This window comes from Poecilia reticulata, linkage group LG20 (genome assembly GCF_000633615.1).
Source record: "Poecilia reticulata strain Guanapo linkage group LG20, Guppy_female_1.0+MT, whole genome shotgun sequence".
Classification (NCBI taxonomy): domain Eukaryota; kingdom Metazoa; phylum Chordata; class Actinopteri; order Cyprinodontiformes; family Poeciliidae; genus Poecilia; species Poecilia reticulata.
In genome coordinates, this window is record NC_024350.1 from 16067130 (window position 1) to 16081139 (window position 14010).

The window sequence follows — 14010 nt, forward strand, 5'->3', positions numbered from 1 at the left end:
CATTCTGATGCGCAAATAAGCTGCAGACTGCGCCTGCACCTTTTGCTAACACACACACACACACTTCAGGCTCGGTTTGCTGGCCACAAGTGAAGTGCTGCTGATAAATATTCATGACGGTGGCACTTGCGCCTTCTCCGATATCTGGAGCGGTTGTCATTTCCAGACTTTGCGCGTAAATATATCTGAAGTAGATGTTTTGGATGCCCCGTGTCCCCCCTGTCTGTCCCCCACACCCCGCCATACTATTTGAGCAACTTGTCAACACATTTTTTTTACGAGCTTTTTCCTTTTTTTTTATGTATGTGATTGCTTGGAGTGTATAGGTTTGACAGTATAAAAAACTGTTTGAAATTAAATAGTATGTTCAAAGACCGGATTTTTTTTTTTTTCTGTAAGTCGAACTGGCAGGCAAGACCAAAGGCGTTGCCAAGCAATTTTTTTTTACTGGGGTTCGTGCACTTAATAAAATTCTCCGATTCGATATCCGAGAAAAATGTGTGAACATAAAATAAAAGAAATTGCCTAAATATCCACGAAAGCTAAAATGCTTGGATAATAATAATAATAATAATAATAATAATAATAATAATAATAATAATAATAATAATAATAATAATAATAATAATAATAATAATAATAATAATAATAATAATAATAATAAAACAAATTCACTGTAAAAGTTTCGAAAAATCGAAGAAATGTTGCTTGTCCATGTCTGAACACGGAAGCAGCAAGTTACACTGTAAAACATTTCTGTTGATTTAACAAGAAAGTTATAGTTTTTAATTTGCTGTTGGAACAATCGCAATAATTCATGGTTTTCACAGTTAACCCAATGATATTGTCTCACTGTAGATTTGAAACGCCTTCTGAAAACAATCTGGTTCACTAACCAACCAGGAAAAACAGGAGGACTGCACCCTGAACGGGATACTATTCTTGACTAAAGTGGAATATTCTCCACCGACCAACATTTTTTTAATTATTATTTTTACATTTGCTAAAAAAACAAACAAACAAACAAACAAAAAAACAGCCTTAAGGTGTACAACAAACCTGCACCATAACGTGCATTAATTGTTATAAATTGTGTTCTGTTCAAAGGTAACTCTGGAAATTATTGTTGCTTCATTTTATGGTAAAACCGTTTTGTAGTTGTGCCACTATTACTCAACACGTAACTTACTGGATGGTTGTTGACAGCAACACACAGTTTAGAATGTAACACAAATGTTTCAACTCTAATGTGGTTCTAGAAAAAAGATCGTCTTACGCTGAAGAAGACTTGAAACTTATTTAGACCATATATTTTAGTCAGAAAAAAATGCCTTTCTCCTGCCTTAGAAGTTGTTACCTTCTGCCCATTGTTAATTCCACATAGATAACAAACTATTGGAGTACATATTAGTATGTACTAGTTCATTTAAAGTAAAAAATAATAATAATACAATTTGGAATTATTTATATTCCGACATTATGCCCCAATAGCGTCTAGCATCTCCCTTGCATGCCTGTTGTTGTTGACTGTAAAGTTCTGCACACAATTAAAGAAGAACAATCAAGTCAAATTTGCAGCTATGTGCAGCAGTGGGTGAGCAGGAATTCATACAAAACTCCTAACATCTTGGGAAGTCTTTAACGCTCCAGCGCTTCCCTTTTGTAAATGATGGCAACGGAGCTGGATTTAAATGACAAACAAAGCCATTTTATCTGAATGTCGGTCATAGTTTTAAACGAAATGCACGCGTCCACTTTAAATTTTTGTTTTGTTTTGTTTTGTTTTAATCTATAAAGCTGCTAAGTGACTTCCTCGGCCTGGGAAGTGCGAATTGTCCCCCTGTCGCGGTGCGTCGTTGGTGCATCTGCACTGAGACCAGATAGATAGATAGTGTTAAATAGAGTCGAAAAAAAGTCATTTTATTGCCATCCTTCATTTATCTTCACGTGTAATAGTCCGTGAAAAGAAAATATGAATACATTTCAATACATTTCCAGCATAATCATCTCATATGAAGCTTGCTCTGCTTGCTATACGCTGCAGCGTTTTGAGTTTTTCTTCTCTTCTCTTTTCTTTTCTTCCTTTTTTAAGGGTTGACATTTTTATTTCGGCTGCATGTGCCTGCAAACTGACAGATCGCGGCGGATCCGTGCGCCCTGGCAGTGTTAACCATGATCAGTGGCGGCTGCTGATGTGATCTCTGCCTAATGGGGCGGTCAAGCAAGCTGCAGCCAGGAACAATGAAGTGTGTGTGGAAAAAGGAGGGATGAGTGGAGAAGGGGAGGAGGGGTCCCACGTTGACTCCCAGGCTCTCCCTCTTTCCCTCTCTCTCACTCTCTCTATTTCTCTCTTTCTGTCTCTATCTTCCTCTCTGTCTCTCTTTTTATCTTAATCTAGGATAGGAAATCCGGAAAAAAACAACAACAACAAAAAAAAACGCAAGAAGAAAAAGGAAAAAGAAAATAAATTAGATTTGAAAATTAGATTCCCGAACAATTAAGTAACGCAAAATAGCTTACTCCGGTTTTATCCACCGAGGAACAACAGCCGTGATTAATCGATTTAATTTGCGCATTACTGGAGGGCAGAGCGGTGGATGTTAATTTTGGATAAACAGAAGATCTAGAAGCAGCAGAAAGAGAGAAAGAGGGGGGAAGTGAATTTAGTAGTTATTATCGAGTGTCAGGAAAGTTCTAACACACACACACGCTCACACACCACACCTCACACACACACACTCTCGTCATCTCTCCATTACTCTCTCTCTCCGTGTTTCTCTCGGTCCCTCTCTATCTATCTCTCTCTCTCTCTCTCACACACACACACGCAAACACACGCCCACATACGCACGCACACGCACACACGTCATTATAATGAAGACTTTAACTTATTTGCTTTAGAATTATCCACGTAAATAAATTACTTTACATAGGAAAAGATCTAATTTGGTACTTATTTTCAGTGTAATTTAAAAATCAACTCCCAATAACCTCCAATGAAATACATGTTCTGTATTTTTTTACAGTCCTTTAATATAGTACGAAATGTATCCAAACATTTTTTTTTTCATTATTATTATTATTATTATTAATATTATTATTGTAAACTAAAATTTGACATACTGTACGAGCGCATTTCTCCATAAATACCGATCATATTCTAACATGTTACCGGCCCTTTTACATGCGGATAAATATGGAAAAATCCAGGTACTTTACATGGAATAATACTTCCTCTCAGACAGAGCAATTGACAGATTTTTATATATATATTTAGCACGTACATAAACAGATTGACACGGATTTTTTTTTTTTTTTTTCACTACACGATTCATCGACATGACATTAAATAACAACAATGATACTCTGTGCTATTCAAACTGGACCTTAATTGGACGAAAATTAAGAAAAAAAATAAAAAAATAAAAATATGCTGCACTGGATAGGCTACAAAAAGCACATTAATACTAAGAGTCGGTTAGGTCGACGTGTAGACTGTAGTAATACTGAATAATTCACATTTTGGTACACAACTAAACATTCTTGTCCCCCACAGTAACCTTAGAGGCCATCCTCATATATCTAAGGGACCATTACATTTTTCACAAATTCCCCTCCCCCCACTTAAAACTGTGATATTTACAAAATAAAATATTACATTTCCTTTTCTTTTTTTTTCCTTTCTTGCTGTGGGTTCCAGTTTGGTGAAATCCATATTTACAAAAAAGCAAAGAGAAAAAAGAAAAAAAAAAAATCAGGCCTCTACTCGGAGATAGCATGCTTTTTCTTTTTGAGATCTGCTTCTGTACAGTCTCTCAGTAAAAGGAGGAGCAGACCGTGTTTCTGTCCATGCATGATGACAGTCTTTAACTTCACCTCCCCTGCTTTTTTCCAAGTCCATCTTTCTCACTTAGAAAGGTCGAAAAAGTTTTTTGCTTTTTTTTTTTTCCTCATGTCTTCATAAATTTTCCATTGTCTTTTTGTGCGTTTTTTTTTTTTTTTTTTTCAAAAATATTTACACGTACCATTCATTGAAATTTGACGACAGCGTGCTGTGGCTGGTTGTGTGGTGGACTGCTGAAGCTGCTGGTGATATGGAGCTGCTGCTCTGGTTCTCTGTGGACGGTGACACGATGGTGGGAGGCGTGGAGGACTCGTACCCTGAACTGGCAGCTGGGGAAGGCTGCGATCCGGGGTTGGTGGATTCGTGGACCTGGGAAAGTGAAAAGAAGGGAAAAGGGGAAGTGTTGGGGGTGGGGGGGTGATGCAGTACACTCGATTTACTTAGAAGCAGAAAACAGAGGAAGAGACGCTATTTTACTTCTGACATGACTGCTTTGGACATGCTCACAAATCGAAAACAGAGTAAAGCCCAATTATTCTCATTCAAATCCTAATCTTATTTTGCGCTTGAGAAAAGATAGGATTAACTTTCTTTATCTTGCTAAAAATAAAACAAACAGCCCCCCCCCCCAAAAAAAAAAAACAGCAACAAAAAAATAGTAATAAAAAAAAACTAAATAAAAAAACTACACATAAAAAGAGAAGAAAACGACATTCTACTATAACACATATAACATGAGTTTCTAAGGTTATTTTTGCAAAGAGAAATAAAAAAAACACACACGTATATATAATTTACAATATTAGTATATAATTTTTCTCTTTTACCTTCATGTGTTTTCGGAGGGAGCTGGGATGCGTGTACGACTTGTCGCACATTTTGCACAGATATGGCTTGTCCGACGTGTGGACGTGCATGTGTTTCTTGCGGTCACTGCTGTTTGCGAACCTCCTGTCGCAGCCGTCGAACTCGCACTTAAAAGGCTTCTCACCTAAATAATGCAAAGAATGAAATATGTTTTTTGTTGTTGTTTTGTTTTTAAAACAGGCACTTTGATGAAATGCATGTTTTTTTTTTAGAAGTTGTATTCAAACATTGTGCAGTACGCATGCACTGCACATAATTCATTAATGCTAAAATTACATTTAAACAATATTTTTGCAATGAAGTATTTTCTGTCGACAGCTATAAAGCATCGCATGTCACTTTGCAGGTTCCAACTGCCCCTACTGTAGTAAATAACCACCCGGATCGCATGCATGTTTCGGATGGGATTTTGTCGGCATCGATTTGGCAGAATATTTCTTCATTTTTTATTTTTTCATTTTTTTTTTTTGCCATTTCTTACCGGTATGAGTCCTTTTGTGAATTTTTAGATTTTCCGATCGGGCAAACACTTTGCCGCAGCCGGGAAACGGACACGGAAAGGGCTTTTCTCCGGTGTGTACTCTGATGTGATTTACAAGTTTGTATTTGGCTTTGAAGGGCTTCCCTTCTCTGGAGCAGTCCTCCCAAAAGCAGATATGGTTCGTCTGTTCAGGCCCCCCCACGTGCTCCACTGTCAGGTGGGTCACCAGCTCGTGCATGGTGCTGAAAGTTTTGTTACACGACTTTTTGGGGTTTGTCAACTGCTCCGGCTCGATCCACTTGCAGATCAGCTCCTGCTTGATGGGCTGCCTCATGTAGCGGAAAAAGGCCCCCGCTCCGTGGTGCGCAGCCATATTCATGTTCATGGGGCCGTAGCCGTGTAGCTGTGTGGACGCGTAGTGATCGGAACGCGGGCTCGTGACATGCCCATACTGATCAGCCCGGCCGTACACGTCCCCCGAGAAGCCCAGTCGCATCTGGCTGTTCACCACGTTGGAGGACGCGTGGCTCGCCGCCTGCTCGTGGAGCCCTGGGAAGAGCAGGTGCCCCGCCGCGTCCGAATGTCCGTGCGGCCCCCCGAAGCTGCCGGAGGCAAACAGGCTGTGCTGCGCCCCAGCCGCGTCCCCGAAACCCCGATTTCTGAAGAGAAAGTCCCTGGTGGAGTTGAACGCCGCCGTGGAGTAGGAACCAACGTGGGTCGGGTGATGGTGGTGTCCCAGGGCGGCCGCCGCTGCATAGCCGGGAGCCTGGGATGAGAACGCTGTCTGCCCGGAGCTGATGTCGTGGGAGCTGTGGTTGATCTTGAAGGCGCCCATGCCGTCCGCGAAAGGGTTGATCCCCAGCGCCACTTCCCGCTCCGCCACCTCTCCTGTTGAGTGATGCCGAGAGGAGCCGAAAGTAGTGACTCCTATGGTGGGATACTGCGGTCCTGCGTCCAAGAGCATCTTCAGTCTTGACTCTTCGAGACGACTGAGCGCAGAACTCAAAGAAAACACGCGCAGATATTCTTCCTCCTCCTCTCTCTCTGCAGCTTATCTCTTCTGAACTCGAATCCAACGAATTCTCTGTTTACTTTTTTTTCGTTCACGACGCAAGGAATTCCCCTGCACCGCTCATCCGATGCGTAAAAAAAAAACAACAACATGTATTTACTACATGCAATATTGTCTTTTTGCGGTTTATCTTCCTGTGGCGCAACTTTCACCTCCTCAGTCAGACGGTGAGCTCTAGACTGATAGTCGCAATCATTCCTGCAGATAAATGAATTGAAAAGACAACACAGTCCAGCCCTGATGAATGGGAGAGGAGAGGGGGCGGTCACGTGGGAGCTGCAGCTGCTCGTTCATTGGTGCTCCCCAATAACATGCACTCACCAAATAACAATCCACCATGCTGTGGCCCGCACGTCCATGTCTCTTGACATCATCAGTCGCAGATATTTTCAGATTGCTGACTGGGAATTTAGTTAAACGGCGAAATAGTGAGGGGGGGAAACAAATATTACCTCAGAACATAAAGAAAATATGCGATGACCATAAAGTGTTCCATTTTCTTTGTCAACCACATTAAATTGGGAAGAGCAGCCCTTCGATGCCTAATTGGACACATTTAGTTCAATTAAGAACATTGACGAACGGACTTTAGATTGTCAAGTCTGTCCGTCTAATGTTTCCTAAAAGAAAAAAGGACAGAATGGGCTTCTAGTGGTCAGGGCAGTTTTTGTTCTCAGGTAGAAGCTCTTTAGTTTTGGAGGAAAATTGGAGACGTTTTCATTTCAAGTATGTTTCTCTAAAGACCAACGGGGAGTCTCGTCTAACGACCTTCTGAATTTTGTTTTATTATGAAATTATCACTTTACCTCAGAGGATATCAAAATCTGAATACCTTGTTTGCCTGTCTAAATTGTGGAACATCTGTGATTTCGGTTTCCACCTTATTGTTTAACTTGGACGTACAACCACGATCCCTAATGCGTCCATCGCGATTCGCCTGTTTGCGGTAGAGCAGCATGGCCCCTTCTTTGCAAGCCAGTGGTGCATATAGTCCATGGGGTTGTCTAAGTTATCAAGTGGGATTTGCGGTGTTCTCTCTGCAGGAGCCTCCGGGTGCTGGTGGTCAAAGCCAAAAGAAACAACCCAGACCAGACCATTATGGGTCACTCGAATTGGGTTGTAGAATCTGAACGCTGCTTTTCCAAATCACTCTTGGAAACCCAAGAGGAGAAGGTTTGGTATGAATACGCAAACGAAGACAAAATGCTTTAAGAAAACAGTAAAAGTTCAGGAGTAGAGATTTGAGATTTTTGGGGGCTTTTTTTAAGGTATGAACTTAATATGCATTGCAAAAAATCAAAGGGATCTCCTTTGACACGTGCAAGTGTCACAACAGCAGGTAATGAGCAACAAGTGAGAATTAACATAAATCTGGGTGACGAGGAAAAAAAATGTTGAGTAAAAGTTATTCAAATGAATAAGAGACCTAATTTTGAAGTGCAAATTATGTTGCATAACTAAAAGAGCGAGTCTTGTCTAGTGCAGTGACAAGAATGCGCAGAATTTGAATGTCACCACCATGTTTATTGTCACGGATTTACAGCAGATTTAAGGCCAACACCACTTTATGAGATGTCGCTGCAATATGCGGCGTTTATGTTTATGATCCTGTGCAGCTTTCCTGCCTACATGTCGCCAAGAGCTACTCGGTGACTCATTGAGTGAGTGCATGCTCAACTTGGATCAGAAATAGCCCCTTGCCGACCAAGTTTTGCATTACACTGCTCACTGTTGCTGTGATGCCCCTCTTTGAATTCTGCAGCTGTGAGTCGGTCGCGCGTAAAAGGCCTTTTAATAAACGTCTTCGGGATCCACCACGTCTCCAAATATTGACTTATGATCTAACGCGATGCTGTCAGCGAAGGCACTGACAGATCAATTCGTGGCAAATGTAAAATAACAGGGCAGTTTTGTCTTTCATTTGAAGTAATAAGAAATGATAATTAACCAGGCAAGTGCATTAAATTAATTTTAAACCATTACTTTTTTTCAATTATCCAAAAAGGAAAGTCACCTAAACGCTCCTGCCATCATATGGACCTCTTTTTTTTTTAGCACAAACATAAAAGAAAAGCAATGAGATTAAATTAATGCTCACTAATCTTGAAGTATAACTTTCTCAAAATCATATAAAGTTAAAGTTAACACCAACGCGACATGTTCTCTATATAAAAACTTTTAAAAGCGCATTTCTTCTTAATTTTTGAGTTTTTATCATTAATATTAAACAAATAATACAGTCCAAACGTTGAAAAACGTGATGTGTTCGAACAGTTTTTTAGAAAACAAGCAGGTTAAAAACTTATAAAGCAGAGAAGTGATGGAAGTTTTGGTCTTGATAACAAAAGCGGAAAATCCACATTTCACCGTCCAGGGAATTGTTATTGATTCTGCAACTTTGTTTCATAAATGTCTAACCATGCAATATCTGCTAATTGTTATATTAACTTAAAAAAAACGATCACTTTCGTCAGCGAATTAAAATAGAACGTCCGCAAAGGTTGCTAAAAGAAATTTCCCAAGCATTATTTTTTTCTTTCAGTATTCAGATCAAACCCGAAATTGTTATGTAAGAGAATGTTATTCTCTGGGGTACTCACAGCACACACTCGTTTTATTTTGGAATTAAAGTCTTCGACGGAACCACCTCCTGTGACCCTCATCTGCTGCCGTCCTTAGGTCTAACGCAAAGGGGGGAAAAAATCGCTCCGAATCATAACAACAGGTCCCGTCCATTACATTTTTCATCCTCTCCGGGAGCATGGCCGCGGGTCGCCCGAATGGTTCAGGCGCTGAACACACACAGACACGGATCCGGATCTCCCTCGGGCTACAGCGGCGAGCCAACTCCGCTGCAGACGCTGAAGAGCATGGGCGGCTGCATATTTTTAATACGAAGCTTCTTCCAAAGCGCTTATTAACTATTTTTTGCTTCGGTCTATTTTAAAGCTCGACACGCGGTGCGAATCTTTGCACAACTTTTTTTTTTCTCCCCCTCCACTACTATCAGCGATCATTTTACGTGCGTAAAATTGTGCGTAATTTGCGCGTATAGTTGGGGCTGCGCGCGTTGCGGTTCAAAATGAAGATATCACTGCATTATTTATGATCTACATAATTTTAGAAATATATACGTCAATATGCACGCTCTTTCATGTAGCCGCGGAAAGAAAGAAGAGGGTTGAGGGTGTATCCTTTCACTTCAGCCTTTGTTTGCTGCGTCAACATCAAAGGACACCGAATATCCAGATAAACTTTTTAATAGTTATATTCTATAATAACCTTTCCATAACTATTTTTTTTCACAAGCGCTGCCTCCAGCACAGCGCATGCGCACTGACTGCTCGCTGTCACTAAGACATTTTTCATCACGTTGGGAACTGTCACTGGTGACGTCAATCACAGAGCTCTGACCAATTAGAGCGCGGGGTGATTGTTTGGCTCCACGGGCTGCAGCGCCTACCATGAATCTCTATTCAGTATCAAAGCGTCCTGCTGCTGCCTCTCAACCGAATGGGATTCCATGTTGTCTGCAGATAGATTTAACTTTATAAAGTTTTTTTTTTTCCTTTATTTTTTTTTTTTTTCATTGCGATTAAAATATATTTGCCATCATCATTATTATTTTGCCTGCTGTCAAGTTATTCTAAAATTAGGAAGTAATGAGCGTGGATGCTTTGGGAAGCCCCGTGATGGACCCTGCGTTTTCCAAACGGAACACGGCGCTGAGATTAGTTGACTTGGCAGGGGCTCACCACCATCACCATCATCACCACCATACCCCTCAGAGCGTGACAGGCTTCCCGGGGTTCGGCAGCCATCCACACTCAATGGCTCACTCGCACCCTGGGGAGATTACTGCGGAACCCCGCCTGGGGCCGAGTCCATTCGGGCCAGAACACATGGGGCACTCCGCGGCCCTCAAAATCAGCCCAGCCCATCATTATCCCCACCACCATCACCACCACCACAATCATCATATGGCAGGCCACAGTGAAGTGGTCTCCAGTCAAACGGGAGCTTTTGGCCCGGTTCAGCCGACGTCGGTCCCTTATTCTATGCCCCATACTGCCCAGGCTCTATCCGCAGGTAGGGATTTCCTCATCCGGAGAGATCTGACGGCTCAAGCCATGCCGGTACTGACCGACCAGACTGCTGGTCCAGCTTCTCACCACGGAATGTTTGTCTCAACAACAGGTAGCTATCCCGGACACTATGGTCACCACCCTGACGCAGGGAACCACACCACCCTCTTCTCCGGACTCCACCACGAGCAGCCTTCCAGCGGATCACCGGGTGGCCAGGCGCTGAATGGACAAATAAGGTTAGGACTACCTGGAGAAATGTACGTTCGGTCTGATCACTTGAGTCAAGTAGCAAGCTCCAGGGCTGATCCCTTCTCCGCCTCGCCTCTGCACGGCTACGGCGGTCTGAATCTGAACATGAATCTCGGCGCTCACCACCACCACCACCACCACCACCCGCACCATCCCCACCACCACCACCACGGAGGACCGGGGGCTTTTTTCCGCTACATGAGGCAGCCGATAAAGCAAGAGCTGATTTGCAAGTGGCTGGAGCCGGAGCACTCGCCCAAGAAACTCTGCTCTAAAACTTACAGCACCATGCACGAACTCGTCACGCATGTGACGGTGGAGCACGTCGGAGGACCGGAGCAGGCGAACCACATATGCTTTTGGGAAGAGTGTCCGAGGGAAGGCAAGCCGTTTAAGGCGAAATACAAACTGGTGAATCACATTCGAGTGCACACCGGTGAGAAACCGTTCCCCTGCCCCTTCCCTGGCTGCGGTAAAGTGTTTGCAAGATCCGAGAATCTAAAAATCCATAAAAGGACACACACAKGWGAGGGGGGGGGGGGGGGAAATGCATACACGTAAAATGCTTTGGAGGGGTATTTTTTTTTTAATGCATGGAGTAAAATTATCAAGTTGCATGAATAAATTATTAACCTCTAAAACAATTTTCGCAATATTTTAAAATTTGCCCCGATTTTAAAAGTTCGAAAATTCCGCTTTAACCAGCACGCAACAGGCACCTGTTATAAGAGTGTATTGCAAGTTTCTCAAAGGACGGATTTGGAGGGGGGTGGGGGGATTATGGTACAGCTCACTCAGGCGTTTGACGGTTCAAACCTCTTGTTTACATCGCGGTACAAAAGCTGGAGGCCCACGTCACGTCTTGTGTGAGCAGCTCAGTGTGTGCCAAACCATGACTGGATAGCAAAAGTTGGAGAGAGTTGCATCTTTCACAATAACGGATACGGTGATGTTTCTTTATTTACATTTTTTGCTCTTTTTTCCCACTTGTTTTGACGACTGCTTTTTAATTACATGGTGGATTTTGGAGTGATTTGCATTCAGTCACTAGAGCAGTTGTTGTTTTGTTTTGTTTTGTTTTGTTTTGTTTTGTTTTGTTGCGTGATGAACTGTTTCAAATAGTGGTTTGCAAGCCAAATGCAACAAGTTGACTTGTGCAGATCAGATCAGAGTATACTAGTATATAAGGAGTTTGCATACTGACTTGTGTGTGTGCTGCGCAGATGTAGCATAAAAAAAAAATCTAATGGGTCAATATGGCTGCCTGCCTCTGTGAGCCAGAAGGAAAATAAAGGCCTCAAAATGTCGAGTCAGACTTGTAAATGATTACAGTGACTACAGCACTCCCCCCAGCCCCCTCCACACACACATACCCCCCCCCCCTCCTTCTTCTGCCCCATTCCTGCCCCCCCCCCCCCGCCCCCCCAACAATGTATTATTCATATCATTTGCTCACATTACCTTAGTACAAATCTGTTGAATTATTTCTGTGTGTTGACTCCCGAGGGGCCTGGTCTTTTTGGTATCATGTTTAAAACCCAAGCTGAAAGTGTGGTTATGACTAGGGTCTGCCCCTGGGGTCTGTTTCCTCGAACGGTTTCTTGTACTACACTAATATCCTTGATTGGCTCTCTCAACCCAACAGCTGAAGGTCAAATTGATATTCAACCCGCAAGTGTAATTAGACAGAGGCAATTACATATTCTCAAAAGCTTTAATCGGAGGAGGAGAAGAAGAAAAAACTCAGCGGTGGATGATTTCCGTCTAATTTATTCAGATAGTCTTTTTTTTCCACCTCTTTCTCCCTCACTTTTCACTCATATTTAATCAGAAATACTCAATGATAATAAAAAAAAAGCCAATTTAGATTCAGTCCATATTTGAGGGGTGTGTGGTAGAATCGGGTAGCCTGTGCTACCAATCAATATCCTGAGGATATTGTGTTGTTCTTAATATTTATCAGCGTTTCCAGTCAGGTGTAAGTCGACGGTGCATGGCCAGGTAAAGACACAGGACAGCAGGAGCGCAGAAACCCCGTTTAAAAAAAAAATAAAAAAACTCACATCTCCAGAAAACTTTAGACAATGCAACTATGGACATGGTTAATAGATGTAAATGTTAGAACATTTAGATTTGCAATGAAAACCTTGCAATAAATAAATAAATAAATAAATAAATAAATAAATAAATAAATAAATAATGATAATTTCCCCAAATGCATCAACCCCCACCCCCCAAAAAAGTCAACTTCAAGTATTCATATTGCTTTTGAAGGTAATAGTAATTGGCTGTTCATTTTTTTTACCCCATGCAAGCAAAGAATAAATCAACAGAAAAATAATCAGTTGATCATCTTATATATATTGGAACCAATAAATGCAAGCTTAAAATTAATCCAGTTGTTTATATAGCTACAATTCAATGCACTCTTATTTTGCTATATAAGTAGGTCTAATTCCTTTCCAGGTATACAGAAAAAAAAAAATTAATCTTGAAGTATGATGTCCACAAAAGGCATTCGAAAACTACTAAAGATTTAACTAAAAATCTCGACATCCTACATAACAGCTATTCATAGTTTCTAATGGTACGACTTTTGACTGATCATGCAGTCCATTACATATCCACACAGACCGATCAAATGGTCAGATTCAGCTGTAAATATAACACAGTGCAGTCAAACGCAATCAATGCCAACTCATAAAACGTTACCTATCTACGGACGCTCAGCAGAATACTTAAGTCTCTCATCTTGAGCAAACAAATGAACGCTTGCATTTAGCAACAGGAATCAATGCGGTTAATGGGCAACGTCAAATATTTAATGCATTCTATGTCTTATTGTGTCTCCACGCTGCAAACAGGCGAGAAACCCTTTAAGTGTGAATTCGACGGCTGCGACCGACGCTTCGCCAACAGTAGCGACAGGAAGAAGCATTCCCACGTGCACACCAGCGACAAGCCCTACAACTGCAAAGTTCGGGGCTGCGACAAGTCCTACACGCACCCCAGCTCCCTGCGGAAGCACATGAAGGTGCACTGCAAGTCCCCCCCGCCCAGCTCGGGTTATGAGTCGTCCACTCCCTCTCTGGTGTCCCCGTCTTCGGACTTGGGTCGGGAGCCAGCCGGGGGACCGTCGGTGGTGTCAGAGCCGCCGGTGGGGGCATCTCAGCAGCAGCAGCAGCAGCAGCAGCCAGCCAATTTAAGCGAGTGGTACGTGTGCCACAGCTCAGGTGCTAGCGGTGGCCAGACACCACCCAGCGGCCACTCCACGCCCGACCCTTCGGAGGAACCTGCTTACAGGAACCCCCAACCAAGGGACGCGTTTTGAGTTCCTCGCCAGTACTTATTTCCTAACACTCAACTTCTAAAATGGTTTGGCTTTAGTGCCTATATACCTGTGAGGGCC

General features: G+C 42.3%; 2 protein-coding genes across 4 annotated transcripts; one reads left to right on the top strand and one right to left on the bottom strand.

Moving 5' to 3' along the window:
- Positions 1 to 3240: 3240 nt before the first annotated feature.
- Positions 3241 to 8845, bottom strand: zic1 (zic family member 1 (odd-paired homolog, Drosophila)). The gene is made up of 3 exons (XM_008396167.2): positions 5193 to 8845; positions 4672 to 4835; positions 3241 to 4213 (listed from the first exon to the last, which is right to left on the bottom strand). Exons 1-3 carry the CDS (start codon positions 6154 to 6156, stop codon positions 4016 to 4018), a joined length of 1326 nt encoding a protein of 441 aa, XP_008394389.1. The 5' UTR covers positions 6157 to 8845; the 3' UTR covers positions 3241 to 4015.
- A 20-nt stretch (positions 8846 to 8865) lies between these two features.
- On the top strand, positions 8866 to 14004 carry zic4 (zic family member 4). 3 transcript variants are annotated; one of them, XM_008396166.2, is made up of 3 exons: positions 8866 to 10353; positions 10462 to 11123; positions 13462 to 14004. In XM_008396166.2, exons 1-3 carry the CDS (start codon positions 9927 to 9929, stop codon positions 13930 to 13932), a joined length of 1560 nt encoding a protein of 519 aa, XP_008394388.1. In that variant the 5' UTR covers positions 8866 to 9926; the 3' UTR covers positions 13933 to 14004. The 3 variants fall into 3 exon arrangements, with proteins under 3 accessions (XP_008394388.1, XP_008394387.1, XP_008394386.1); XM_008396165.2 differs by having other exon boundaries at positions 8866 to 11126; positions 13465 to 14004; XM_008396164.2 differs by having other exon boundaries at positions 8866 to 11123.
- Positions 14005 to 14010: the final 6 nt, after the last annotated feature.

Coding starts and splice junctions, on each gene's coding strand:
- zic4 (XM_008396165.2), top strand. CDS start 9,927: ATGAGCGTGGATGCTTTGGGAAGCCCCGTGATGGACCCTGCGTTTTCC.
- zic1 (XM_008396167.2), bottom strand. CDS start 6,156: ATGCTCTTGGACGCAGGACCGCAGTATCCCACCATAGGAGTCACTACT. Junction 4,836..5,192: donor TCACAAAAGGACTCATACCG/GTAAGAAATGGC, acceptor TGCATTATTTAG/GTGAGAAGCCTTTTAAGTGC. Junction 4,214..4,671: donor CCCTCCGAAAACACATGAAG/GTAAAAGAGAAA, acceptor TCACTTTCCCAG/GTCCACGAATCCACCAACCC.